This window comes from Carcharhinus amblyrhynchos, chromosome 27 (assembly GCF_965287045.1).
Source record: "Carcharhinus amblyrhynchos chromosome 27, sCarAmb.v2.hapA, whole genome shotgun sequence".
Taxonomy (NCBI): Eukaryota; Metazoa; Chordata; class Chondrichthyes; order Carcharhiniformes; family Carcharhinidae; genus Carcharhinus; species Carcharhinus amblyrhynchos.
In genome coordinates, this window is record NC_137350.1 from 8,728,547 (window position 1) to 8,755,266 (window position 26,720).

The 26,720-nt window shown below is 40.8% G+C and overlaps 1 protein-coding gene across 1 annotated transcript in view; it reads left to right on the plus strand.

Annotated features, from left to right (window-relative positions):
• The first annotated feature begins 13,624 nt into the window (after positions 1 to 13,624).
• The window catches only part of LOC145359343 (26S proteasome non-ATPase regulatory subunit 11), a 77,120-nt gene continuing 64,024 nt past the window's right edge, over positions 13,625 to 26,720 (plus strand). The window contains exon 1 of the mRNA XM_080213947.1: positions 13,625 to 13,748. Coding sequence (XP_080070073.1) covers positions 13,655 to 13,748 — 94 coding nt within the window. The 5' untranslated portion in view covers positions 13,625 to 13,654. The remainder of the gene's footprint in view (positions 13,749 to 26,720) is intronic.

The window sequence follows — 26,720 nt, forward strand, 5'->3', positions numbered from 1 at the left end:
CAAGACCTCCCTACTTTTATATTCTATCCCCCTCGCTATGAAGGCCAGCATTCCATTCGCCTTCTTGATCACCTGCTGCACCTGCGAACTGGGTTTTTGCGACTCATGCACAAGGTCCCTCTGCACCGTAGCATGCTGCAGCTTGTCACCCTTTAAATAGTAATCCCTCCTACTATTATTCCTGCCAAAGTGGATAACCTCACACTTGCTAACATTGCACTCCATCTGTCAGGTCCTCTCCCACTCGCTTAGCCTATCTAGATCCCTCTGCAGACTTTCCACACCCTCTGCACAATTTGCTTTTCCACTTATCTTTGTGTCATCAGCAAATTTCGACACCCTACACTCAGCCCCCTCCTCCAGATCATCAATATAAATGGTAAATAGTAATGGTAAATGGTAATGTTCCTGATCTCATAACCCCTCTATCATAAAGATTACATTTCTTATTACCCAGCACATTCATTCCTGAACCCTTCTCCTTGTCTTTATCACATTCAGACTCAATTATTCTGATGCTCTCCTGGACAACTTCCTCTCCCACACCCTCAGAACACTGAAACTCATCCAAGCTATCCATCTCCTGCATCACGCTCTATTTACTCATCATCTGCCATTGCTAATCTACATTAGTTCCCAATTTCCCAACACATCAAATGTAATATTCTGATCTTTGATTTAAATATCTTTATGGCCCCACACTTCCCTATCTTTGTGCTCTCCTCTAATCCTATAACTCCACACTTCCCAATTCCACATCTTCCACTCTAGTCTCTTGTGTACTCTCCCTCCCTTCATTCTAGTATTGGTACTTGTCCCTTCTACTGGTTTAGCCCCACACTATAAAGGGGAGGTGATGGTGTATTGGTATTGTCACTGGATTAGTAATCTAGAAACCTTGGTTCAAATCCCACTTCTGGAACATAATGAAATTTGAACTAAAAATCTACATTTAAGACCTTAATGATGACCATGAAACCATTATTGATTGTCATAAAACTCCATTTGGTTCACTAATGTCCTTTAGGGAAGGAAATCTGCCATCCTTACCTGGTCTGGCCTACGTACATGGTTTAAAGAGCATTACAGCTTCTAAACAATGATACCTTTTCCTAGTTTCCCAACAGGACACCATTTTTGAATTACTCCACCAACATTATCTCCCTAAAGTTATCTAAGTTCAGTTCCACATTTATTGACCTATATCACCAATCAAATACCATTACCTTTTCCTGGCAAACTCTACACAGACCTAACCTATTCTTTTTCACAAATATTTACATTTCTGCCAGCAGGTCTATGGCATCAACTCATAAGCATTAAGTGTAGCAGTCTTTATTTCCTGGGAGTCACACAAGTGCTCTGCTGGAAGAGTACACCTGAAAAGCCTCCTCCCTCCAAAACACTTTGTAGGAGCAGAGTTGCTCTTTTGGTCTATTCAGATTCATTTTCGGATTGGTAGAGACATTGCTATAGTGAATGCACCAGAGAGCCAATGTCCTTCTTGCTTCTATTTATTCAAAAAAGGGGCAACATCTGGAGATATTGCTTCTTCCTGCAAAGAATAGGTCCCTGAATATAAATATATGTTGCTTCTGGAGCTGAGCTACCAACCAATTCGTACTCCTTTTATCATGCAGTATAAATTGCTGTTCTCTTTGAAATTTGGCATTCTTGCATCTGTCCTGATGAGTGCAAGACAAAAAGCTTCAACAATATGTCTCCTTTCTCAGCAATACTGAAGTTTTTTACTGCCAAGCAAGTGCTCATATTTATTCTTCTGAACAAAAATATGCATACTTTCATGGGGTGTGTTTGGAGCTCAGGACCATTCAAGGTTGTCAGTTACTGTATAATTTAATTCAAACTTTTTTTTGGAAGTTAAAGATTTATGTTATTATGTTGACTATTGCCTACGCCTTGATTTCCCTCATGCGTTTGCACGTGTTCCCTCATGCATTTTTGAGTTGTGAGTCTTTCACAAGATGTTGGGAGATTATGTGTCGAATGGGGTTGGTGTGGGGTTAGATTCACAGCTCAGCCTTAACTTACTTTTACTTACACACATGTACATTTTCCATGATATGGCGATGCCAGCATTGGATTGGGGTGGGCATAGTAAGAAGTCTCAAAACACCAGGTTAAAGTCCAACAGGTTTATTTGGAATCACGAGCTTTCAGGGTGCTATTCCTTTATCAGATCACTCACCTGTCCAATAAAGATCTATAGTCAATAAAAATTTTGGCTGATTTTTCCCCTGGCCTTACTATACTAGAAACTTGGAGACCAAATTTAACGTCCCAAATGCCACAGACACTGTATGTGGCTAGAAGATACTTTATCTATGTATAAATCCAACTTACTATAAATCCAGTAATGTATATATTTTGTTGTCTTTTTATAATGGAGAAGAACATGCTTCCTTCTCCAGAGTGTTTTCGATAAAATTGGTGCCAACTGTGACAGTATTTGTTTGCGTTACTTGCTGCTTAGCTTGACTCCTCTCTTCTACCTGCACTTGCCCCTGAAATATTTAATTCATTTGAAATGAAGAAGTGTTTTTTCCTCTTGCAAACAGACATCATTCATCTGCCCTTCTACCTACAGCTCTTTGTAGGAACGCTAATTGCTTGTTTACAGCCTTTTGGAAGGGAAACAGACAAATAAATCAAGCATTTTAAAGTCCTTCAAGCACGTTGCCAGCTCGAAAATTTTTATGATTTACTTTCAATTGTTTCTGTCCTTGTAAATTCAATTAATTTTAAAAATATAGATCTGCAAAAGGTAATAATTATGCCAAGCAAACAAAGTGCTGCAGACCCTGCAAATCTCAACTGTCACTATGTTTATTTTCAGCTCCAACTCACTCAACAAATATTCAGAATAAAGCTCATGGCAGATGCTCCAATACAGTACTGGGAGAGCACTGCATTGCCAGAGGTGCTGTCTTTCAGATGGGGCCCACTTGACTGCCTGGCTGGATAGAAAAGATCCCAAGCCCCTATTTCAAAGATGAGCAAGGTTATACCCGGTTTCTTGCCAATATTTATCGCTGAATCAATGTTGCTTGTACATCACAAAAACGCAGATTATTTGTTCATTTTTTGACAATGCGGTTGGTGAAAGTTTGTTGAGTTAAAATTAGCGGCCGGATCTTTTTTACATTACAGCAATGATCACATTTCAAAATGTACTCCATGGGCTGTAAAGTGTTTTCAGACAACTGGTGGTCATGAGAGGCGCTATATAAATGCAAGTCTTTCTTTTGTTTCTTCGTTTTTATTCTTTCACTGTGAATTTCCGCTTAAATTTTCACCGGTCATTTCAGATTCATCCACGTTCATCAGTATCCCCGTGATACTTATTCTTATTTTAACGACTGCTTGCACACATCATCTTGTCCACCCACTCTGCAATGTCCTGCTGCAGGCACTTTCTTGAACTTTCTCTTCAGTGCACCAGCTCACTTTATTCCAGAGCTGTGTCACAGGAAATGTGATTTCTGAAGATATATTTTTGGATTTTTTCCGCTGGCTGGATTTTAAATTGGAATCCTCTACTGACAATTGTACTTCTTTTTTGAAAAAAAGAAAGCCCAGACAGATCTGCTACAAAACCCGATTTCATATTCCACAAAATTGGAATGAAGAGAGAGACAATCAATCCATGGGGAGGTCATCTCCTGACTATTCAATCCACACTGAGACTCTGCAAATGTTTCTGAGATGAGACATTTACCTGCTCTGAAACAATAACTGCAGCGGACAGGAACTAATCAAGTCCCGCTGGAATATGCAGCCAGCAAGGTGTTTCAAAGGAACTCCTGTCAAGCAGGAGAGAGGAATAAGTGAATAGAACAATGCTATATGGAAACAGGCTGCTGGAGTCATGTGCTTTCTCTCTCTCACAAATTATTGTGTCCAGTCTGTAAAGCGACCACTGTGAAAAGAAATCAACGCTGAACCAAGATCTTTTAAAACATGGAAATTTGGTCCATGCAACTGCATCGAGGGGAACAGCTGAACAAAATGTCTGCAGTGTTGAACTGCAGTCAATCGAGGAAGAACTAACCCTCTATCCATTTTTTCATTCATGGGCGGTCAATCCCTGATAAACTTTTCCTCTTACTTTGCCATCTGTACTTGTGTGTAGGTGAGCCCAGGTGAATGTGTGTGGCCATATATGTGGTGTTTTGTTTTATTTTAGCATGGGAGAAGTCTCAATAAACTTACCTCGTTCTTTGTTTAGGCTAATTGAGAACATCTCCCAAGGTCGGCACGTAAATAGTGGGACCCTTACCGAATCGGCAAAGCACATTGTAATACTTCAATCAGACCATTGTGGCTGGCCTATTGGAATATGAACTCCCTGGTTAAGGAGTCAATTAGTGGTCCAGTCAGGGAATCTTTTCCTGGTATTTAACCAGGAGTGTCAGTTTCTCTGGCACTCCCGAAGGTAGACTGCTGACTGACAGTGCTTTGTGCTCTGCTGTTAGAATTGTAAGTAAAGGGATTTTGGCAATAGGACTTCTGCCTCTGAAGACTTTATTACACACACCCTCTTCTGAAAAAAAAGAAAAACAAGTTCTCTTATGGTCAAGCAAGAAGTGGGAAAATAGAGGAGTAATTTCATCCCTCCGCAACTGTTCTTGATCTCAATTCCAGTTTATCCATTGCCTTATCTGGTTCTGCAGCAGCAAATCTATTTTTCCTTCCTGTTAGGTGGCAAGGCTGTTTTTTTTATTACCTTATAATTTTGGGTTCTGGCAGAGGCTTATAGCCACGAACTGTTAACTGTTTCATACACAGCACCAGTGTATGAAAGGAATGAAATCCAGGCCCCAGGTTAGGGACAGTATGGTGAGTCTCAGGTTGTTATCATAAGAGGGATGGAGTTGGTAGCTACAGAACAGTAGCTGTGGGAATACAATATAAGTGGGCTTATATAAACCCACTGACTGCCACAGCTACCTTTTAATATACTTTTTCCCAATCTGCTTCTTTTAAGAATTCTATTCCATTTTCCCAGTTTTTACATCTCTGATGCATCTATTCTGGCAATGCAACATTCCTTACCAGTCCATCCATCATATCTTTATTTATTCTCAATCCCCTCTGTGATTTACAGGGACTGCAATTCCATGTGTTCGATTTCCTGCATTTCTACTCCCATTGCGTCCCCTCTGTAAGAACAGACCACTTGCTCTTACTTTCCACCTCACCAGCCTCCACATTCAATGGACCAACCTCCACTATGTCCACCGTACTCAGTGTAATGTCAGCACCAAACATTTCTATCCCTGTCCTTTCAGTACTTCAGTTGAACTGTTTCCCTACACAAAAATTTCATTCACACTTCAATCACGCCCAATGTCCCATCACTTTGCACAGCACCTATCAATGCAAGTGCAGAAGGTGCTATTTTACCTCCGCTGATCCCATTGTCCAAGCTCCCAAGCAATCCTTCCAGGTAAAAATATTTACAACTCACTCCTTACAAAACCTTTCCGGGACTTTGGGAGACTCAGAGTCTATCCACTCTGAACTTGGATTATATTTTGTGCTTCCTTGAATTTAGTATACTGCATTCACTGACCATGATGTGGCCTCTCCTACACTGGGGAGACTAAATGTAGATTGGGTGACTGTTTTGAGGAAGGACTTCATTCAATTAGTAGGCATGATCCTGACCTCCCAGTGATTCATCATTTTAATTTGCCTCTTTACTCTCAGTCTGACATCTCTATTAGTGTGAAGGGCAAGGCTGGCAGGAATAGGGAACACTGGGTGACCAGAGATATTGAGGCTCTGGTCAATAAAAAGAGGGAAGTGTACGTCAGGTATAGGCAGCTGGGATTAAGCGAATACCTTGACGGGTATAGAGGATGTAGGAGTACACTTAAAAGGGAAATCAAAAAGGGCAAAAAGGAGACATGGGATAGCTTGGGCAGATAAAGTAAAGAATCCAAAGAGTTTCTACAAGTATATTAAGGCAAAAGAGTAACTAGCAAGAGAATAGGGCCCCTTCCAGATCAGCAAAGTCATCTAATTGTGAAGCCACAGGACATGGATGAGATCCTAAACGAATATTTCTCGTCAGTATTTACCGTAGAGAAAGGCATGGAAGCCAGGTAATTCTGGGGAAGTAAATAGTGATGTCTTGAAAAGCACCCATATTACAGAAAACGAGGTGCTGGAGGTCTTAAAAGAGGGTAGAGGAGGAGTGGAATCGGCTGCCGTTCGTGGTGGTGGAGGCAAATTCGATAAGGTCTTTTAAGAGACTTCTGGATGAGTACATGGGACTTAATAGAATTGAGGGTTATAGGTAAGCCTAGTAGGTATGGATATCATCAATGCAACTTCTGGGCTGAAGGGCCTGTTTGTGCTGTAGTTTTTCTATGTTCTATGTTCTATTAAAATGCATAAAGGTAGATAAAGAAAATAGAATTTAATCAATAGTAATTTTTTTAGTCATTTATTAGGGTTAAAATATAAAAATGTGAAATCTTGTCTCATTCCTTTGACTATCAACTGGAAGCTTGATTGTTTTAAAGTTATTTGTCTCTCTGGGGAGTTTAGCAATTCACAGACCTTCCCTTTTGTTCTTTCCTCCCCTCTGCACTCTTCCCGAACATTTTTAAAAATCATTTATGGGCTATAAGCTTCATTGGCAAGGCCAGCATTTATTATCTATCCCTAATTGTTCTTAACAAGGTCTTGCGGAGCTGCTTTCTCGAATCGCTGCAGTCCATGTGGCATAAGTACACCCACAGTGCCATTAAAGTGTTCCAGAGTTTTGATCCAATGATAGTGAAGGAACATGGATATAGTTGCAAGTCAGGATGATGAATGACTTGGAGGGGAAGTTACTTTCCCATGAGCCTGCTACCATTATTCTTCTAGGTGGTAGAAGGTTTGGAAGGTGCTGGCAAAGGAATCCTGGTTCGTTGTGTCTTGCATGTGGTACACACTGCTGCCTCTATGCACTGGCAGTAGAGAGAGTGAATGTTGAAGGTGATAGATTCGGTACCAGAGCAAGTGGGCCACTTTGTCTTAGATGGTGTTGAGCTTCCTGAATATTGTTTGGGCATTCAGATAGGTGGAGAGTATTCCATCACACTCCTATCTTGTGTTTTGTAGGTAGTGGACTTGCATAAAACCTACTATATCTATAATTTCTTCAGTTCAGACAAATCACAGAATTGTTACAGTGCAGAAAGAGACCATTGAGCCCATCATGTCTGTACCAGCTCTCTGCATGAGCAATTCACTTAGCGCCATCCATGCCTTCTCCCCGTGACCCTCTACATTCTCAGATAACAGTCTAATTCCCCTTTGAATGTCTCGACTGAACTTGTCTCCACCATACTCTCAGGTACTGCATTCCAGATCTTAATCACTGCGTGAAATTACTTTCCTGCATGTTGCTTTTGCTTCTTTAGCCAATTACTCCAAATCTGTGACTCCCCTCAGTCTCAATCTTTCATGTATCGGCAACAGTTTCTTCCTATCTACACTGTCCAGATAACTCATGATTCTAATTTGATTTGATTTGATTTATTATTGTCATGTATTAGTATACAGTGAAAAAGTATTGTTTCTTGCGCGCAATACACACAAAGCATACCGTTCATAGAGGAGGAATGGAGAGAGTGCAGAATGTAATGTTACAGTCACAGCTAGGATGTAGCGAAAGATCAAATTAATGCAAAGTAGGTCCATTCAAAAGTCTGATGGCAGCAGGGAAGAAGCTGTTCTTGAGTCGGTCAGTACGTGACCTCAGACTTTTGTATCTTTTTCCCCGATGGAAGAAGGTGGAAGAGAGAATGTCCGGGGTGTGTGGGGTCCTTGATAATGCTGGCTGCTTTTCCGAGGCAGTGGGAAGTGTAGACAGAGTCAATGAATGGATTGGGCTACATTCACGACGTTTTGTCGTTTCTTGCGGACTTCAGCAGAGCAGGAGCCATACCAAACTGTGATACAACCAGAAAGAATGCTTTCTATGGTACATCTGTAAACGTTGGTGAGACTCGTAGCTGATATGCCAAATTTCCTTAGAAAGTAGAAGTGTTGGTGGGCTTTAGGATCATAGAATCCTACAATGCAGAAGGAGGCCATTCAGCCCATCAGGTCTGCACCAACCACAATCCCACCCAGGCCCTCTCGCCATAACCCCATGCATTTACCCTAGCTAGTCCCCCTGACAATCTAGGACAATCTAGCATGACCAATCCACCTAACCCGCACATCTTTGGACTGTGGGAGGAAACCAGAGCACCCAGAGGAAACCCACACAGACCATGGGGAGAATGTGCAAACTCCACACAGGCAGTGACCCTAGCGGGGAATCGAACCTGGTTCCCTCGCGCTGTGAGGCAGCAGTGCTAACCATTGTGCCACTGTGTCACTCTCTTAATGATAGTACCAGCACGGGGGACAAGGACAGGTTGGTGGTGATCTGGACACCTAAAATCTTGAAGCTTTTGACTGTTTCTACTTCATCCCCATTGATGTAGACAGGGGCATATTTTCGACCACACTTTCTGAAGTCGATGACAATCTCCTTCATTTTGTTGATATTGAGGGAGAGATTATTGTCTTCGCACCAATTCACCAGATTCTCTATCTCATTCCTGCACTCAGTCTCATCTTTGTTTGAGATCTGACCCGCTATGGTGGTGTTGTCAGCAAACTTGAAAATCAAGTTGGAGAGGAACTTGGCCACACAGTCATAGGTGTATAAGGAGTATAGTAGAGCACTGAGAACATAGCCTTGGGGCACTGGTGTTGAGGATGATTGTGTATCAAATCTCTTCTCAACCTTCCCATTCCGGGAAAACAATTTCAGCTTCCAACCTATCTTCATAATTGAAGTTCTTTATCCCTGAAACCATTCTTGTGAATCTTCTTGGCATTCTTTCCAATCACGGGCATGATTTTCCCACTGTGCTACATTGGTCAAGTAGCTGCATCTTGCATTTTATATTGTTTCTCCATGTTCTTCCAACCAAAATGAATCACTTCACATTTCTTCACATTGAACTTCATCTGCCACTTGTCCAATGATCCACCAACTTGTCTAAGTCCTTTTGAAGTTCTACACTATCCTCAAAGTTCACAATGGTTCCAAGTCTTGTACCTCCCACAGATTTTGAAATTGTGCCCTGTACACCAAGGTCTAGGTCATTAATACAGATCAGAAAAATCAAGGATCCCATCACTGACGTCTGAGAAACTCCACTATGAACTTTCCTCTCACCTGAAAGAACATCCCTGAACCATTACTCTGTTTCCTGTCATTCAGCTAATTCTGTATCCATGTTACTTTTATTCCATGAGCTACAACTTTGCCGACAAGTCTGTTGTGTGGCATTGTATGGAATGCCCTTTGGAAATACATGTAAAACACATCAATAGCATTGTCCTCAACCCTCTCTGTTACCTCATTAAAAACTCAGGAAAGTTAGTTAGAGATGCATAACCCTGAATAAATCTGTTATGGCTTTCCTTAATTAACCTGAATTTGTTCATGTGACTATTAATTTTGTCCTGAATTATTGATTCAAAAAGCTTCCCCACCACGGAAGTTACAGTGATTAGTCTGTAGAATCAGAGAATCCCTACATTGCAGAAGGAGACCATTTAGCCCATTAAATCTGCACCAACCACAATCCCACCTAGGCCCTCTTCCCGCAACCCCACATATTTACCCTGCTAAGCACCCCCCAGACACTAGGGTCAATTTAGCATGGCCAATAAACCTAACCTGCACATCTATAGTTGCTGGGCTTAGCTTTACACCTTTGTTCAACAATGGTGAAACATTTTGCAATTATCCAGTTCCCTGGCACCACCTGTGAGTCTAAGTAAGATGAGAAAATTATGGCGAGTGTCTCCGCAATTTACACCCTCACTTCCTTCAGTATCATTGAATGTAACTCATCTGGTTCTAGTGTAGTCCTATGTCAATTTTAAATTTAAACAGTTCATCTAATAACTCCTCCATATCAATTTTAATCCTTCTAGTGCATTATTTACCTTGTCTTTCACTACGGCCTGTGTAGCAACTTTTTCCTCGGTAAGTTCAAAGTATTAATTTAATACCTCTGTCTGAAAGACCATCCACAGATGCTGTCCGACCTATTCAGTGTTTCCATCATTTTTCATTTTTGGTTTAAGATTTCCAGAATCCTATATACATTATTTGTGAAATGTATTTATTAGTGTCACAAGTAGGGTTACATTAACACTGCAATCAAGTTGTTGTGAAAATCCCCTTGTCGCCACATTCAAGCACCGGTTCAGTTACTCTGAGGAAGATTTTAACATGTTCAATGCGCCTAACCAGCATATCGTTTGGACTATGAAAGGAAACCAGAGCGCCTGGAGGAAACCCACGCAGACACAGGGGGAATGTGCAGACTCTGCATAGATAGTGGCCCAAGCCAGGAATCGAATATGGGTCCCTCACGATGTGAGGCAGCAGTGCTAACCGCTACGCCACCGTTTTTACATCAAAACTATTCAAAAATGAAAAATATACCGAATTATTTTAATAATGCTACGATTTTGCTCTTTGGTTGATTGCAGCAGTGTCCAAGAAGTTAATCCTTAATTCATTAGTGATTCCGCGACATTGAGTTGAAAGTCTTATTGTTCCAATGGGACATATTTCAACTTTGTTTTTTGACTTACTGTCACCAACAATTAAGGGCTGGGCAATTATAGAATAGAATCATAGAATCCCTTCGGTACAGAAGGAGGCCTCTCAGCCCAATGCATCTACACCAACCACAATCCCACCCAGGCCCTTTCCTCATAACCCTGTGTATTTGCCCTAGCTAGGCCCCCTGACACTAAGGAGCAATTTAGCATGGCCAAGCCACCTAACCTGCACATCTTTGGACTGTGGGAAGAAACTGGAGCATCCAGAGGAAACCCACGCAGACGCAGGGAGAAATTGCAAACTCCACACAGACAGTGACCCCAGCTGGGGATCGAACATGGGTCCCTGGCGCTGTGGGGCAGCAGCATTAATTACTGTGTCACTGTGATGCCCAGAAATTTTCCACAAATATTAATTTACATGTTCTCTTAAGGATTAATTGAAGAAGTCTATGGAACTTTTTCAAATTAACGTGACCATCAACTATGCACCTCCTGTGAAAAGTTCCCAGTGGAAGAGGTAAACCGCATGGTGGCACAGTGGTTAGCACTACAACCTCACAGCTCCAGGGACCTGGCGTTGATTCCTAGCTCAGGCCACTGTCTGTGCGGAGTTTGGACGTTCTCCCCGTTTGTGTGTGTGTTTGCTTCGGGTCTCTGATTTCCTCCCACAGTCTGAAAGACATGCTGGTTAGGTGATTTGGCCATGCTAAATTCTCCCTCAATGTATCCGAACAGGTGCCAGAATGTAACCATTAGGGGATTTTCACAATAACCTTATTGCTGTCTTAATGTAAACCTACTTGTGACACTAATATAAATAAACATTAAATTGCCAAGTAGTAGTTCCCAAATAGTTAAAAATAGCAATTAAACACTTTCTTTCTTACATTGTAATTCTGAAAATCAATCGGGATGGAATGGAATTAAAGGCAGTTATAATTAGGATCTCTCCCAATAGAATGGTCCTATCACACATTGAGGTGATCTTTCTCCTTATCCATCAATAACTGTAACACTGTATTCTGCACCTGCTTTCCTTTCTAGTTTAAGTTTATTTTTTATTGTCACAAGTAGGCCTATATTAGCACTGCATTGAAGTTAATGTGAAAATCTTCCCTGTGTACTCTGTGAAAGGTGTGTTTTGTGTGTAATTGTTGGCAAGAAACAAGACTTCTCACTGTATCCCAATACATGTGACAAGACTTCTCACTGTATCCCAATACATGTGACAAGACTTCTCACTGTATCCCAATACATGTGACAAGACTTCTCACTGTATCCCAATACATGTGACAAGACTTCTCACTGTATCCCAATACATGTGACAAGACTTCTCACTGTATCCCAATACATGTGACAAGACTTCTCACTGTATCCCAATACATGTGACAAGACTTCTCACTGTATCCCAATACATGTGACAAGACTTCTCACTGTATCCCAATACATGTGACAAGACTTCTCACTGTATCCCAATACATGTGACAAGACTTCTCACTGTATCCCAATACATGTGACAAGACTTCTCACTGTATCCCAATACATGTGACAAGACTTCTCACTGTATCCCAATACATGTGACAAGACTTCTCACTGTATCCAAACACATGTGACAAGACTTCTCACTGTATCCAAACACATGTGACAAGACTTCTCACTGTATCCAAACACGTGACAAGACTTCTCACTGTATCCCAATACATGTGACAAGACTTCTCACTGTATCCCAATACATGTGACAAGACTTCTCACTGTATCCCAATACATGTGACAAGACTTCTCACTGTATCCCAATACATGTGACAAGACTTCTCACTGTATCCCAATACATGTGACAAGACTTCTCACTGTATCCCAATACATGTGACAAGACTTCTCACTGTATCCCAATACATGTGACAAGACTTCTCACTGTATCCCAATACATGTGACAAGACTTCTCACTGTATCCCAATACATGTGACAAGACTTCTCACTGTATCCCAATACATGTGACAAGACTTCTCACTGTATCCCAACACATGTGACAAGACTTCTCACTGTATCCAAACACATGTGACAAGACTTCTCACTGTATCCCAATACATGTGACAAGACTTTTCACTGTATCCCAATACACGTGACAAGACTTTTCACTGTATCCCAATACACGTGACAAGACTTTTCACTGTATCCCAATACACGTGACAAGACTTCTCACTGTATCCCAATACACGTGACAAGACTTCTCACTGTATCCCAATACATGTGACAAGACTTCTCACTGTATCCCAACACATGTGACAAGACTTCTCACTGTATCCCAATACATGTGACAAGACTTCTCACTGTATCCAAACACATGTGACAAGACTTCTCACTGTATCCCAATACATGTGACAAGACTTCTCACTGTATCCCAATACATGTGACAAGACTTTTCACTGTATCCCAATACACGTGACAAGACTTTTCACTGTATCCCAATACATGTGACAAGACTTCTCACTGTATCCCAATACATGTGACAAGACTTCTCACTGTATCCCAATACATGTGACAAGACTTCTCACTGTATCCAAACACATGTGACAATAATAAATCAATTCAATTCAATGGAAACAACAAGTGCCAACCTTGCTTGTATATGTTTCCCATTCTGCTCTGTGCAGAGGAGAAAAACTACATCACCCACAATCCCATTGAGTCACAATGCGCATGCTCCAGAAGTGTGTGCGCCGTCATAGCACCACCTGCTGCGTAACCTACCTCATCAGTCGGAAGCGGCGATGCGGCTCCTCCCTGTACTGGTGCTGACTGGGTGACGGTACGGGATGACATCAGCGACTCGATGGCTAAATGGCTGGGGGGAGCTGTCAGTCAGATGACGTATAGCCGCGCGGGCGGGGGGAGTGCGCGGGTTCGGTTGCGCCGTGGAGGAGGAGGAGGAGGAGGAGGCGGGGGGGAGGGGCGGGAGTTGATGTGATTGTCGGCGAGGAAAAAAAAGATGGCGGTAGCGGCGGCATTAGTGGAGTTCCAGCGCGCCCAGTCCTTAGTCAGCACCGACCGGAACGCCTCTATAGACATCCTCCACAGTATCGGTGAGTGAGAGCGGCCCAGGAGGGGGCAAGGCGGCGCGCAAGGAAGGAGCGGCCGGCCGAGCGGCTGCCCGGAGCGCGGATGGAGGGTGGTTGGGAAGACTAACGCTGCTGACTCACTGTGAGAGTGCGGGGCCCGGGGCCTAGTCTGCACTCACCCTCTCTCCCCGCTGTGCTCCCCACCAACAGTGGGCAAAGGGGAGCCAGGCCCCATGAGGAGGAGCTCATAGCAAGCGGGCATCTCTTCCTCCCTCCCTCCACTCCAATAATTACAGCCAGGCTTGGGGAGCTGGATCCACCGGCGGATGAATGGAGAAGCGCCTGGCAGAGAGAGAGGTGTTTGGAATAGTCGCTCTTCCCCAGAGCATGGCTCCCACACGATTCTCTCTCTCTTCCCCGGCAGAAAATACAAGTCACTTCACGGAGAATCTAGCAAGGGTTGATGAGAAACAACTGGCCAGAAACCTAACCTGGATCTCCCAATGAGGGATCGTCCAAAATAAAATAACTGCATTGAATAAAAAGGCAAGCATTGGGGAAGGGGGGAAAAGTAAATTTAAAAAGATCAAAGCATTGGAGTGGGAAGGTAGTCAAGGGAGGTCTAATTCCGAGCGAGGGGGTAAGCGACAGTGAGCTCATTTACTGAGTCATAGTAGGAATAGGCAGACATATCACCCAGAGTAAGTCAATGGGAGCGAACAGGGCTAGGTTAGAAAGTAGTGATATTGGGCAGGAAAATACACCAACCCATTTCACCAGGGTGACCTTATCAGTTTGCTTCTGGCACCAAATTTCTTTGACAATTGAACACACAGGTGTAAAATGAGCTTTGTATGAAGACAGCACAGTTTCCTGGTCAGTTTTGCAAGCAGGGATGTGATAATTATGTAAATTAAGTACAGTACTCAAACTACTTTCCTGAGCATTTATAAGGGAGAGCTGAGCAATATACCCAGCATGCCCTCAATGGGGAAAATAGTGGTAGGCTGGAGAGACCAGGTCACAATAGATTAACTGGTGTTTGGAAAAGATTTCACAAGTAGTGAATGACATGAATGAACAATGACCAGAATGCATACACTACTAAATGCATAATTAAAATGAACTGAAATTGAATTGCACTCTTTATCTTGTGCATATGAATTTCATGTTGTAATAACCTGAACAAAGTTTCAAGACATTGTTACACTGGTTATTAACTTTTCTGCAACACAGGATCCATTTTTTTTAAAGATTCACAGCATGTATCCATGTATGCAATTTGATTACATCTGAGTTTTGAAACTCAGATATTTTCTATTCCATTGTTTGAGTGGTATTCATGTACAATTGGAAAGTGTAAACAGTTGAAGCTATTACTTGGTGTCTGAGCGAGTGATTCATAGTAAGGATCTGATTCATAGGGGATCCGATTGGATGAGTGTCTGACTCATCCCGCATCGATCAGGGATTGTGTCTTTTCAAGTGAGACACCTGTGTTTGCACCAAATATTTTAAGCAAATTAAAAATAAATTGCAGGAAACGGTCATCATGTCAGGCCACATGTGAAGGGTGAATGGCCCAAGTAGAGGCAGCACAGTGGCACATTTGTTAGCACTGCTGCCTCACAGCACCAGAAACCTGGATTCGATTTCCTTCCCCTATCTGCATGGGTTTCCTTCAGGTGCTCCGGTTTGTCCCATGGTCCGAAAGACCTGCTGGTTAGGTGAATTGGCCATGCTAAGTCCTCCCTCAGTGTACCCAAACAGGTGTCAGAGTGTGGCGACCTGAGAATTTTCACTTCATTGCAGTGTTAATCTAAGTCTTGTGACAAATAAATAACCTTTATCTGAAGAAGTGTCCTAAAGTTACATATCTAATTCTATTTTTGGACAGCTGGTTTGTTTAAAATTGTTGATTGCAAATTCTCACCAATTTTCTATCTGTTAATCTATTAGATCTAAACTGTACTCCTAGATTGTGAGTTGTCTGTAATGGCCCTTTGGTGCAGAATTGTATCTCTTTCAGGTCTAGTTTTGCAAAGTTTTTTGTTTTGTCATGTTCTGTATTAGCAATTTGCCATTAGCGGAGGCTGATGCAAAGATATTTGAATGTAAGTTGAGTTTTATTAGTGACTTGTTGGTATTTAGCTACTTGTCTTTTTTCAAATGTTCTTAATATTTAAACACTTTAATTTTCTTGTGCTGTCTAGGTTTTGCATTGTCCAACAGTTATGTAAACTGTAATTTTTTGGGCAATAATGTAGAGAGAAAATCTCAAGTTGGGCTTGAAGAGAAGTTTTCTCAGGGTCAGATGTGGTTAGCAATAAGATATCAAATGCATTCAGAAGATGATAAACTGGTTTCTGAATGTGGCCTTGACAAGTTGAACAATTCCTCAACTCAACTATATGCCTATGCTTGGAAGCAGTACATTCTTTATCACGACTCACTGAAATTTTGGAAGGAACGTTTATGATTATCAAGAAAAAGCAAACATAGTTTTGGTGCTATTAACAGTAGAATCACATACTAAAGTAAAGAGAGCTGCTGTAAGTTCTTTGTCTGACTTGTCTGATCATCTGTACTGGGTTTGAGACTGTAATCTGTTGTACTTGGCTTGGAAAGTAAACTACTTGATTACACTCACGTGTATCACTTGTTGAGTAAATTAGATTTTGCCAGATTGCTTTTTTTTGATGCAAGAGGTGAAGCTGTTTGTAAAGTTTCAATTTAGCTGTATAACTGAAAAGCCAAATGCTCATGTAGCCAATGGTTACATGAAAGAAGAAAAAAGAACTTCCAGCATGTCTAATTTATTACAATAACAAAGTGTATTTATATAATGCATTTAATGTAATAAAACATCCCAAGGCACTTCACAGGAACATTATACACTTAATTAACAATCACAATTTGATTTGACGTGTCTTAAGTTTCCTTTGTACTTTTTGTTTCTGTTCGGGCCGTTCCCCGTCCTTTTGGGGAGCCACCCCCTTTTTCTTTGTCTGAATGTAATTTGAGTTTGTTTACTTGGTTTGACCTGAAAGACTTGTACTTTATTACATGTAGAAATATTATGGCAGTTAACCAAAAGTTTGGTCCAAGAGGTACATTTTAAAAGTTTCTTTGAGGAAGATGGGGTGATGAGCTTTAAAGAGGGAATTAGAGCTTGGGGCGTGGGGAACTAAAAGAGACCAACAGCAGAGGAATGCAGATATCTTGCAGGATTGGAGGAGATTAGAGACATAGGGTGGCCATGGTGGGATTTGAAAATGCATCGAGTCATTACCAAGAGCCAGTGTTAGTCAGCATATACAGGGATGAATGGGATTTGGTGCGAGTTAGGATACAGTCGGCAATGTGTTAGATAACCTTATGTTTGCAGAGGGCATAAAATAGAGGCCGGTCAGAAGTGCATTGCAGAAGTCAAATCTAAAGGTAATAAAAGCATGGATGAGAGTGATAGCAGCAGTTAAGGTGGGGCAGTCAGGCAATGTTACAGAGCAGGAAATGGGCAGGCAGTCTGAGTGACGGCGTGGTTATTTTAGTACATTCCACCATTCCCTTGATCACACGCCATTACCAAATTCCAAATATTCGCTCCACAGCCACACTTAAAAGAGAAAAATCTATCATTGAGCAGCATTGTACACAATTCAAGTGGACTTAGTGTGAACATTTTACTTGGACATCAAATTCCTGCTTCTGTTGTATGACATTTGAGGGAGGTTGCATAATACTAATTGTGCACTTTACATTTCAAGTGTGTTGATTTTTCATTGTATTTTATAGTGTAGTCTCTCAATTGTCTTTATGATCCATAATGTCCTGTTGGCACCCTGGACTGTGCAAACATATATTTTAAAACCACAGCGCTGATGTTATTGCCAAGTCTGTATCTGATTTGATCTTTTGGTCCTGGAATCTTGACACATTTTCTTTTTGATATCCATATTTAACCATGAATTCTTTAATAGAAATGGTGTTAACTTAGTGTTGTGAATGTATTCAACTCTTGATTATCATTTCTCTTGCGCTGAGATTGAGTTGAGAAATCTAAATAACAATTTAGTGGGAATCTAGCATTTTAAAAATTTATGTAGCTTTACTCAAGATAGCAAGTGACTTTATGATTTGTCTTCAAATAAATGTCTCAATGAATGAGAAATATATCGGGGTTGTGTTTAAATTGAAAAGCTCCCCAGTGGCTCAGTGAATGTATCAGGTAAGCAGTGGAACCAATCAAAGCGCCAAGGTCTTGCTTTGATTCCTTTTTCTCAAGTTAACTAATCTTAGCAATGGGAATGCTTCAGTTAACCTGGGTTGTGTTCCTGCTCCCAATCACCATCCTGTGACTCCTGAATTTGGGTGAATTGGGTGATAATGTATTTGGGTAGAAATGGTGACCATATATAGAACGTAGAACACTACAGTACAAACAGGCCCTTTGGCCCACAAGTTGCGCCAGTCATATCCCTACCTACTAAGGCCATTGATTATAGATAGGCCATCAATCCCATTAAATCCCACGTAAAGGGATGGATGTCATAACATGGAAATAGGCCATTTCGCCCAAGCAGCCCGTGTTGGCATTTACTCTCTATGCAAGCTGAGAGTTCTGAAGGTAAGGGAGGTTTAGGCTCAACTGAATTGCCACTTCCAGTAGTTAGACGCTGCTGGCACTCTTGTCAAGGTTCACGTGTAGATAATGTCACTTGGACTAGGTGTCGTGAAGCTGTGATAATGAGAAGCAGCTGCCATCAGATGAGACAAGGCTGGGCTAATATAGAAGGCAGAATAATTTTTAAGCCTTAAATGATGATCTTATTACCTGGGCATTTTGTTCTGAAATCATTTTTAAAAATCAGTTTCCAATACATTTTTCCTTCTATTCAGTTAAATGGTACACACTAATGGAGTGCCAATGGTTCTCGGGTTTGATACTGAGTGAGCAGCATTTGTTAAGTTCGTTTTTGCAAGACTCTTCCGTCCTTGATACAAAGGCAAACACCAACTGCTGTCCGATTCAAAAGTTCTTTATTCTGCTTACATATGCAAGCTGGCAAGCCTTTGCTTTGTAACTTCCACTCAGTGCTGGGAATCAGGTAGCAAAGGCTTGCCAGCTTGCATATGTAAGCAGAATAAGAACTTTTGAATTGGACAGCGGTGGGTGTCCGTCTTTGTATCAAGGACGGAAGAGTCTCGCAAAAATGAACTTAACGCATTTACAGTTGGTACTAAAGCATATTTTGATATTCAGGTATAGCACTTCAAGCTTGGTACCTACTTCAAATCTGAGCCCCAACAAAAAAAATGTGATTGACCAATTATTAATTTAACTATTGAAGTGTATATTCATCAATTTTAACACTATGTTAATGAACAATAGTGTTTATTTTACAAGTAAGTGCATTCCCCTTCATAATTTACAAATTAATATATTTCGTTTTGTGCTGATATATGCAGACATCAGAGTTGAGGCAAGAGTGATTGTTCTTTAGTGCAGTTGATTAGTTAGGCCTCAGGAGAAGGAAGCTGTATGCTGGTGGTTGTAGTGTTTTGTGTCAGTAGCTACTCTTGGCCAAAGTTGGGATGTTGTTATCCTTGTCACAGGAAAAGACTCTGCATGTTTCTTTAAGAATGGAAATTAACTTCACTAAATTAAGAGATATCTTGTGGTTTCTGACAGGTTTGCTAGCCTACTGTTTGCAGGGCAGTCTTGGGTACTCTTTGTAAATGGAAAAAACGTGTTGCTTTTTAAAGATAAAAGCATATTTTCAAACTCTGCAATAGAAATGCTGACTGCCTTTGATATTCTGCACCTGTGAAGAAAGCTGTTTTGAGTGTAAACCCTTTGTCAAAGTTCATCTGTTCTTCTCACAGTTGTTAATTGATATACTGATTAAAATAATTTTCTTTGGTCTTTCAAAGGGTTGAATGGTTGTCCTCTGGTACAGATGCATAAATAAAAGTTTGTGGTAACATTGGTATATAGATAAAACCATGTGGTAACTAATTAGTGGTCATGCTAGAAAATACTTTCAATTCAAATCTTTTTCATAATTTACTTTTATTAGTGTCCACGTAGTGCAAAACTGAGAAATTGAAAGTAATGTGGTATTGGGAATCTAAATAATCATTATGGACGGAAAAAGTATGATGAATAGAATGCTGAAATGTTTATATTTTCTTTTGTCTGTTGACTGTAGTTGGCTTGTAGGTGCATGTCATTATTCAAAAGTTGTGCACATTCTGAACTTTTGCATACTGTATGACTGTACTTGAGTGTGTTTGGAGAAGTAATAGTGAATGGTTCCCTGGCTAAGATATCTTGGGTGGAGCACCCACTGATTTTTACACATCTCCTGGTAATGGTCTTTTTACCTGAACAGTACCTGAATTCCATACTCGTGTTGGCCCAGTGCATTAGTGAGAGTATTTTGAAGAACATATAGTTAAGGTGTATCTAATAACATCTTAGAAAATAAAGTAAACCCAGGTTATTAAGATAGGTGAACATAAATGGAAGTGAATAAGAGTCACAATTATCAGTGAAACTTCTTTACTGAATACTAAATATATTGAATAATCTACTAAATAAGGTAAACAGAGTGAAGATGCTGGCCTTAGCTGAACACTAACACTCTATGTAATAAGGTCATGGGTTCAAATCCCACTGTAGAGACTTGAGTGCACAATTTTGGCTAATTGTAATATTGCTTTACTGAAGGAGTGCTGCTCTACTCGGGGCTCTTTTCTAAAACCAAAGACCAATACGCTCACCTAGCTGGATGTATAACATTCCAAGACTTTATTAGAGGAGGAGTAGGGGTGTTCTCCCAGGGTCCTGGTCAGCATTTAGCCCTCAATCAATATAATTTGAAACCAATTACCTGACTTTCTTTTTATTAAAATAGCAATATAAATAATTAAATTAGCTGTTATATTTCCTATATTACTGACCATACTTAAGTGCTTCGTTGGTTGTGAAGCTTTAAAGACATCCCAAAGATAGGACAGGTGTAATGCAGTTAGATCTGGGAGGGATTATGACATTAGGAAAGAGTTTCAGTGGGTTTATTGGCCTTTTCCTGTTCCTGAGTGCTGACCATCTTTATTGTAATTTTCCCAACATTGTTGCATTCCAAAGTGCTAATCTTAGATTGCTGCTTGCATGACTGACAAGTACTTGTCCTAGCTCCTAATTACAAGTAGCATCCAAGCAACCTTTCTTGTGATTGGTTGTAATTGCATTTTTATAACATCACAATGATTTAACACAAATGAAAGAACCATTCTAACTTAGGATGTGTGGGTATTAATGAAATACATTGCTTGTGTTGCATAATTCTTTGCCCATGTGCGGAGAGGGTTACCTTCAATTTCTTCCTTTTTTAAAATATTAAAAATACTTGGTTTAAAAGAAATTCTCCAGGTGGAAGATGGGTGGAACACTAGTCAGCACAAGTCAGTGTAAGTTTTAAGAATGGCAGGAAAACCCCAAGATGCTCTCCTTCCTGGATATGAAATGCCTGCTTCTCCAGACATATCTCTGCTGTTTGAAGCATAAGCGAGCAGTCTTTCAATGTTTAGCTGCAGTTTCCGCCTCCTCCCTTTCCAGTTTTCTTATGACTTATCTCATTTATTGTGTAAATCTTGCTCTTGTGTAAGGGAATTTTCAGATGAGTTTGGAAGACTTGTGCAATCTTAATGAAGCTTGTTTTTTGAGGACTCAAATTTAGCTATTCTAGTGTGGAGATCAGCCCTGCAAAGTCCCAGAAATTGGAAGCACTACAAATTGAGCAGACAGAACCCTGCATCCAATACTCTGATCTGTGCTTCTGCAGCCTGACTTTGTCCCATGTGTGAATAAAGCTACGTAGGTCCAGACTCTTACTACTTATAAATAAATCTGTGCCAATATTGTGTTTGTTGCTCTGCATCAGTGCTAACCTGAAAGGTCTGCTGTAGCTTCAGAGCAAAACATTGCGAGACCATAGGGGTAGGAGAACAGAGTTTTAGGAAGGCAAAAGTATAAAAAAGGTTCTAGCTGGAGATAGGAACTTAACTGCAGCAGCTGGTCATGATGCGTAGTGAATTGTTCCCTAGAATTGAAAATTGATATGGAAGTATCTTTATTGTCCTGCTCCATATCCTGACTTGCGCCTTGTCAATTTATCCATTGTTGGTGTACTTGCTGACCTACATTGGCTCCTAATCAGACAATGCTTCAATTAAAAAAAATCTTGTCCTGGTTTTCAAATCCCTGCATGGCTTTGCCCCTTCCCATCTTTGCAATCTGTTCCATTGATCAGTGGGCATGTTGCATTTTTTTTGTCAGGGAGACTTTGAGGATGTTCCTGAAGCATTTGCCCCTAGTAACTGCTTGCTGTGGCAAAGCTTAAAATAGAGCACTTGCTTTGGGAGTCTTGTGTCATGCATGCAGATGATGTGGCCTGTCCATCACAGTTGATTAACTGTGACCAGGGGTAGGCCATTTAGCCCCTCGAGCCTGTTCCGCCATTCAATAAGATCACAGCTGATCTTTTTCTAGACTCAGTTCCATTTATCCGCCTGCTGAACATAACCTTTACTGTTCAAAAATCTATCTTTGCCTTAAAAACATTCAATGAGGTAGCCTCAACTGCTTCACTGTGCAGGGAATTCCTCAGTTTCATATCCTTTGGGTGAAGAATTTCTCCTCAACTCAGTCCTAAATCTGCTGCCCCTTATTTTGAGGCTGTGCCCCCTAGTTCTGGTTTCACCTGCCAGTGGAAACAAACTCTCTATCTTGTCTATTCTCTTCATAACTTTATCTTTCTGTAAGATGCCCCACTCATTCTTAATTTCAATGGTTATAGTCCCACTCTACTCAGTATTTCCTCGTAAGCCAACCGTCTCGACTACAGAATCAATCTAGTAAATCTCCTTGCACCCGCTCTGGTGCCAGTTTATCCTTTAAGTAAGGAGACCAAAACTCCAGGTGTGGCCTCATCACCTTATACAGCTGCAGCATAACCTTCCTGTTTTTAAACTTCATCCTTCTAACAACGAAGGACAAAACTCCATTTACCTTAATTACCTGCTGCACCTGCAAACCAATTTTGTGATTTGTGCACAAGCACACCCAGATCCTCTCTGTACAACAGCATGTTGCAGTATTTTACCATTTAAATAATAATCCATTATGCGTTATTCCTACCAAAATGGATGACCTCACATTTAACCAACATTATACTTCATCTGCCAGACCCTTGCCCACTCACTCAGACTATCTATATCTCTTTGCAGACTGTATCCTCTGCACACTTTGCTCTACCACTATCTTAGTGTCATCTGCAAACATTGACACACTACACTTGGTCACCAACTCCTATGTAAATAATTGCAGTCCCAATCTGAACCCTGAGGCACACCGCTTGTCACTGATCGCCAACCAGAAAAACACCCATTTATCCCCACTCTTTGCTTTTTGTTACTTCTACCCATGTTAATATATTACCTATAATACCATGCATCTTATCTTATGCAGCAGCCTTTTGTACAGCACCTTGTTGAATGCCTTCTGGAAATCCAGATACACCACATCCACAGATCCTCCATTGTCCACTGTGCTCGTAATGTCCTCAAAAAAATTCCACTAAATTAGTTAAACGTGATCTGCCTTTCATGAACCCGTGTTGTGTCTTCCCAGTGAGAGAGTTTCTATCCAGATGTCTCGCTATTTCTTTCTTGATAGATTCAAGCATTTTCCCCACTACAGAAGTTAAACTAACCTGTATATAACCCGCCTTTTGTCTACCTTTTTTAAACAGTGGTGTCACATTTGCTGTTTTCCAAACTGCTGGAAACGCCCCGGAGTCCAGTGATTTCTGATAAATTGCCACAAGTGCATTTGCTATCTTCACCGTCTCATCTCTTTTAGAACCCTGCAATGCATTCCATCAGGGCCAGGAGATTTGTCTACCTTTAGCTCCGTTACTTTACCTAACATTGCTTCATTAGTGATAATGATTATTTCTAGGTCCTCACCTGCTATAGCCTTGTCATCAATTTTTGGCATGTTATTCGTGTTTTCCACTGATCAGTGCCTGACAGAGGACACTGATCTTGGAACACCTATGGCAATGTTGAATTTCATTGTCCTCCCTGAGAAGAGGCTCCCAAAGTATGAGAAATGATCCACATTCTCAGAAAACTAAGGAAATTTGGCATGTCAGCTACAACTGTCACCAACCTTTACAGCTGCACCATAGAAAGCATTCTTTCTGGTTGTATCACAGCTTGGTATGGTTCCTGCTCTGCCCAAGACCACAAGAAACTTGTGGTCTTGGGCAGAGCAGGTCATGAATGTAGCCTGATCCATCACGCAAACCAGTCTCCCATCCGTTGATTCTGTTTACACGACCTGCTGCCTCGGCAAAGTAGTCAACGTAGTTAAGGGCCCCACGCACCTCAGACATTCTCTCTTCCACAAACTTCGATTGGGAAGAAGATACAGAAGCCTGAGGTCACGTACCAACCGTCTCAAGAACAGCTTCTTCCCTGCTGCCATCAGACTTTTGAATGGATCTATCTTGCACTAAGTTGATCTTTCTCAACACTCTAGCTATGACTGTGACACATTCTGCACTCTCGTTTGCTATGAACGGTATGCTTTGCCTGTATGGCACGTGAGAAACAATACTTTTTGCTGTTTGTTTTTGATTTGTCACATGTATTAGCATTGTTCCAATAACTTGATGTGGATTTTGATGGTTGAGTAACAGTGTACAGCAGAAGCAGGCTAGTAGAGGACTGTTGTCTGCTGGATGTTTAGCAGAAGGCCCATTCTCCATCTTGATGTGGATTTTGATGGTTGAGGAACAGTGTTGTACAGCAGAAGCAGGCTAGTAGAGGACTATTGTGTGCTGGATGTTTAGCAGAAGGCCCATTCTCCATCCATCTCTGAATATTGATGACAGTTTGGAGCTCAGCCTCTAAATATAACATACTACACTAATGTTTCAAGTTGGGTCCTTGGTTTTGTTTGATGTTGGCAATCTCCATGGCTAAGATCCCAATACCAGAGGGTTGTGATGCCCAAAGGGGCCATGAGACAATCTTCTGATACTGCAAACTTTGCAGCAGCAATGCCTGTTATGGGGCACTGACTGAATGTTAACGATTGCAAGGGCCCTCCAAATCCCTATGATTGAGGGGCATTTATGGCCGAGTTCCTGCTTCAGAAAACTAACTGAAAAGGCAAGTATTGGAAATATGTAAAGATTAAAAATTCTTCTCAACACTCATTTCTATCCTGCCTTTTCACACATGCGCATACACATTGTCAACTCGAATTGGGGTCGCAGTGGGAATATCCAGGTGGCCCAAGTTCTTTGAGCTATAGGTTAATTACTTATGCCAGGTTATTCTTCACAACTCGATTGGTCAGGAAAAGATTAGCTTTCAGTCACTATCGTTTGTTTATTTCAGAAATAGATTTGTCCAAGTTTTTACTAGAAGAAGGAATTTGTTAGGGTTTATAAATGTTTGAACATAATTTGATCTGAAGTTGGCATCTTTCATATTTCCCTGTCCAAAACCAGTTCCAAAATTTGTGTGTAAATAGTCTGATGTGGGCATTGCATTTCAATGGGATGTAAAAATTGAAATCCCTTTCCAAATGAACATTGTAATTCAGTCTAGATATTCATTTGCATCTATTTTAGTTCAGTTTTATACTTACGGTATAATCAAGGAATTGCAATGTTGCTCGCTCATGTGTGACATTGCTGCAATTCTTGAATACATCTGTTTGAAATTTAGGTTCTTTGTACTGGGTTGCGGTGGGGGAAGTTGGTCACCTCCAAGCAAATTTCCTGGAATGCCATTTGCATTCATTTAAGATTTTAAGTTAATTGGTTTCCTTTCCCCTGCCAAGCTTCAACCACTTTCCCAATCAAGATTGAGTTTTTTTGTTTTACTTCTGTTGGTGAGTACTGTTGATTTTAATAAATTAAAAAATGCAGCTTCATTTTGGAGAGGAGGTAATAAATTAGGAACTTGGGTAACTTTCATAATTAAAACTTGAATATATTGTATACAATTACTTGAGTAAAGTTGCTGAAAGGAAGTTCAAAAAGAACTGCGTAAATTCTGATTGAACTATCAGTTTTAATTTGCAGTTTAATGTTTGGCAGGCATCTCTTATTGCTTACTTGTGGTTTTGAAGGCAGGTGGAAAGAAATTAAGAATAAATTTTTAGTCTGAAAATATACACATTCCCTGGAGGGAATTTTCCTGTCCCACTCGCCATGGGAATTGTGCAATGGACTGCTGACCTTGGGTGAGATTTTCTGGTTTTGGGGCGAGCTTGGCAGGAAGATCACACCCCTGTCATTTAACAAGTTTGCTCTAAAAGAATAAAAATTTCAGTGTGACTTTCGAAGCAAGTTTGGTGACCACTCCATAGGAAGCTTGGTTATCTTTGGGGGTAGGCAAGGAAAATGTGATGGTGATAAATGTATGGGTGAGTGACTTAATGGTGGTGAGCTGTGGTACAAAGAATTGTCATGCAGTGCGAACAAAAATTAATTTGATCCAGTGCTGTTGTTATAAAAATTATTGACAAGCTTTAAATAGTCAATATTTCAGTTTAAACATCAAAAGGTTTGAGTTAATGCAATTTCATGCAATTCGATCCATAATAACCAGTTATTATTGGAGCACATGGTACTTATAATGAAAGCAGTCGTCACATTAAATGAATTAGTCGGCATCAAGCTTACAAATGTAAAATACAAAAATAACTCTGTAGTAACAGTATGCTGGAACACTGTTTCACTGTCACATAGAAATGACAGTTATACTTAATTTGTATATCTGGCTGAAGCCTCTGATCCTTTTGCCAGAAGCTACTTTTTGGTTTTTTGGGAATTCCTTTCTCATTATCTCCTTCATTTAAGTAATACTAACATCTGTATTCATGATTTTTTTAAGGTTTCCATCTCT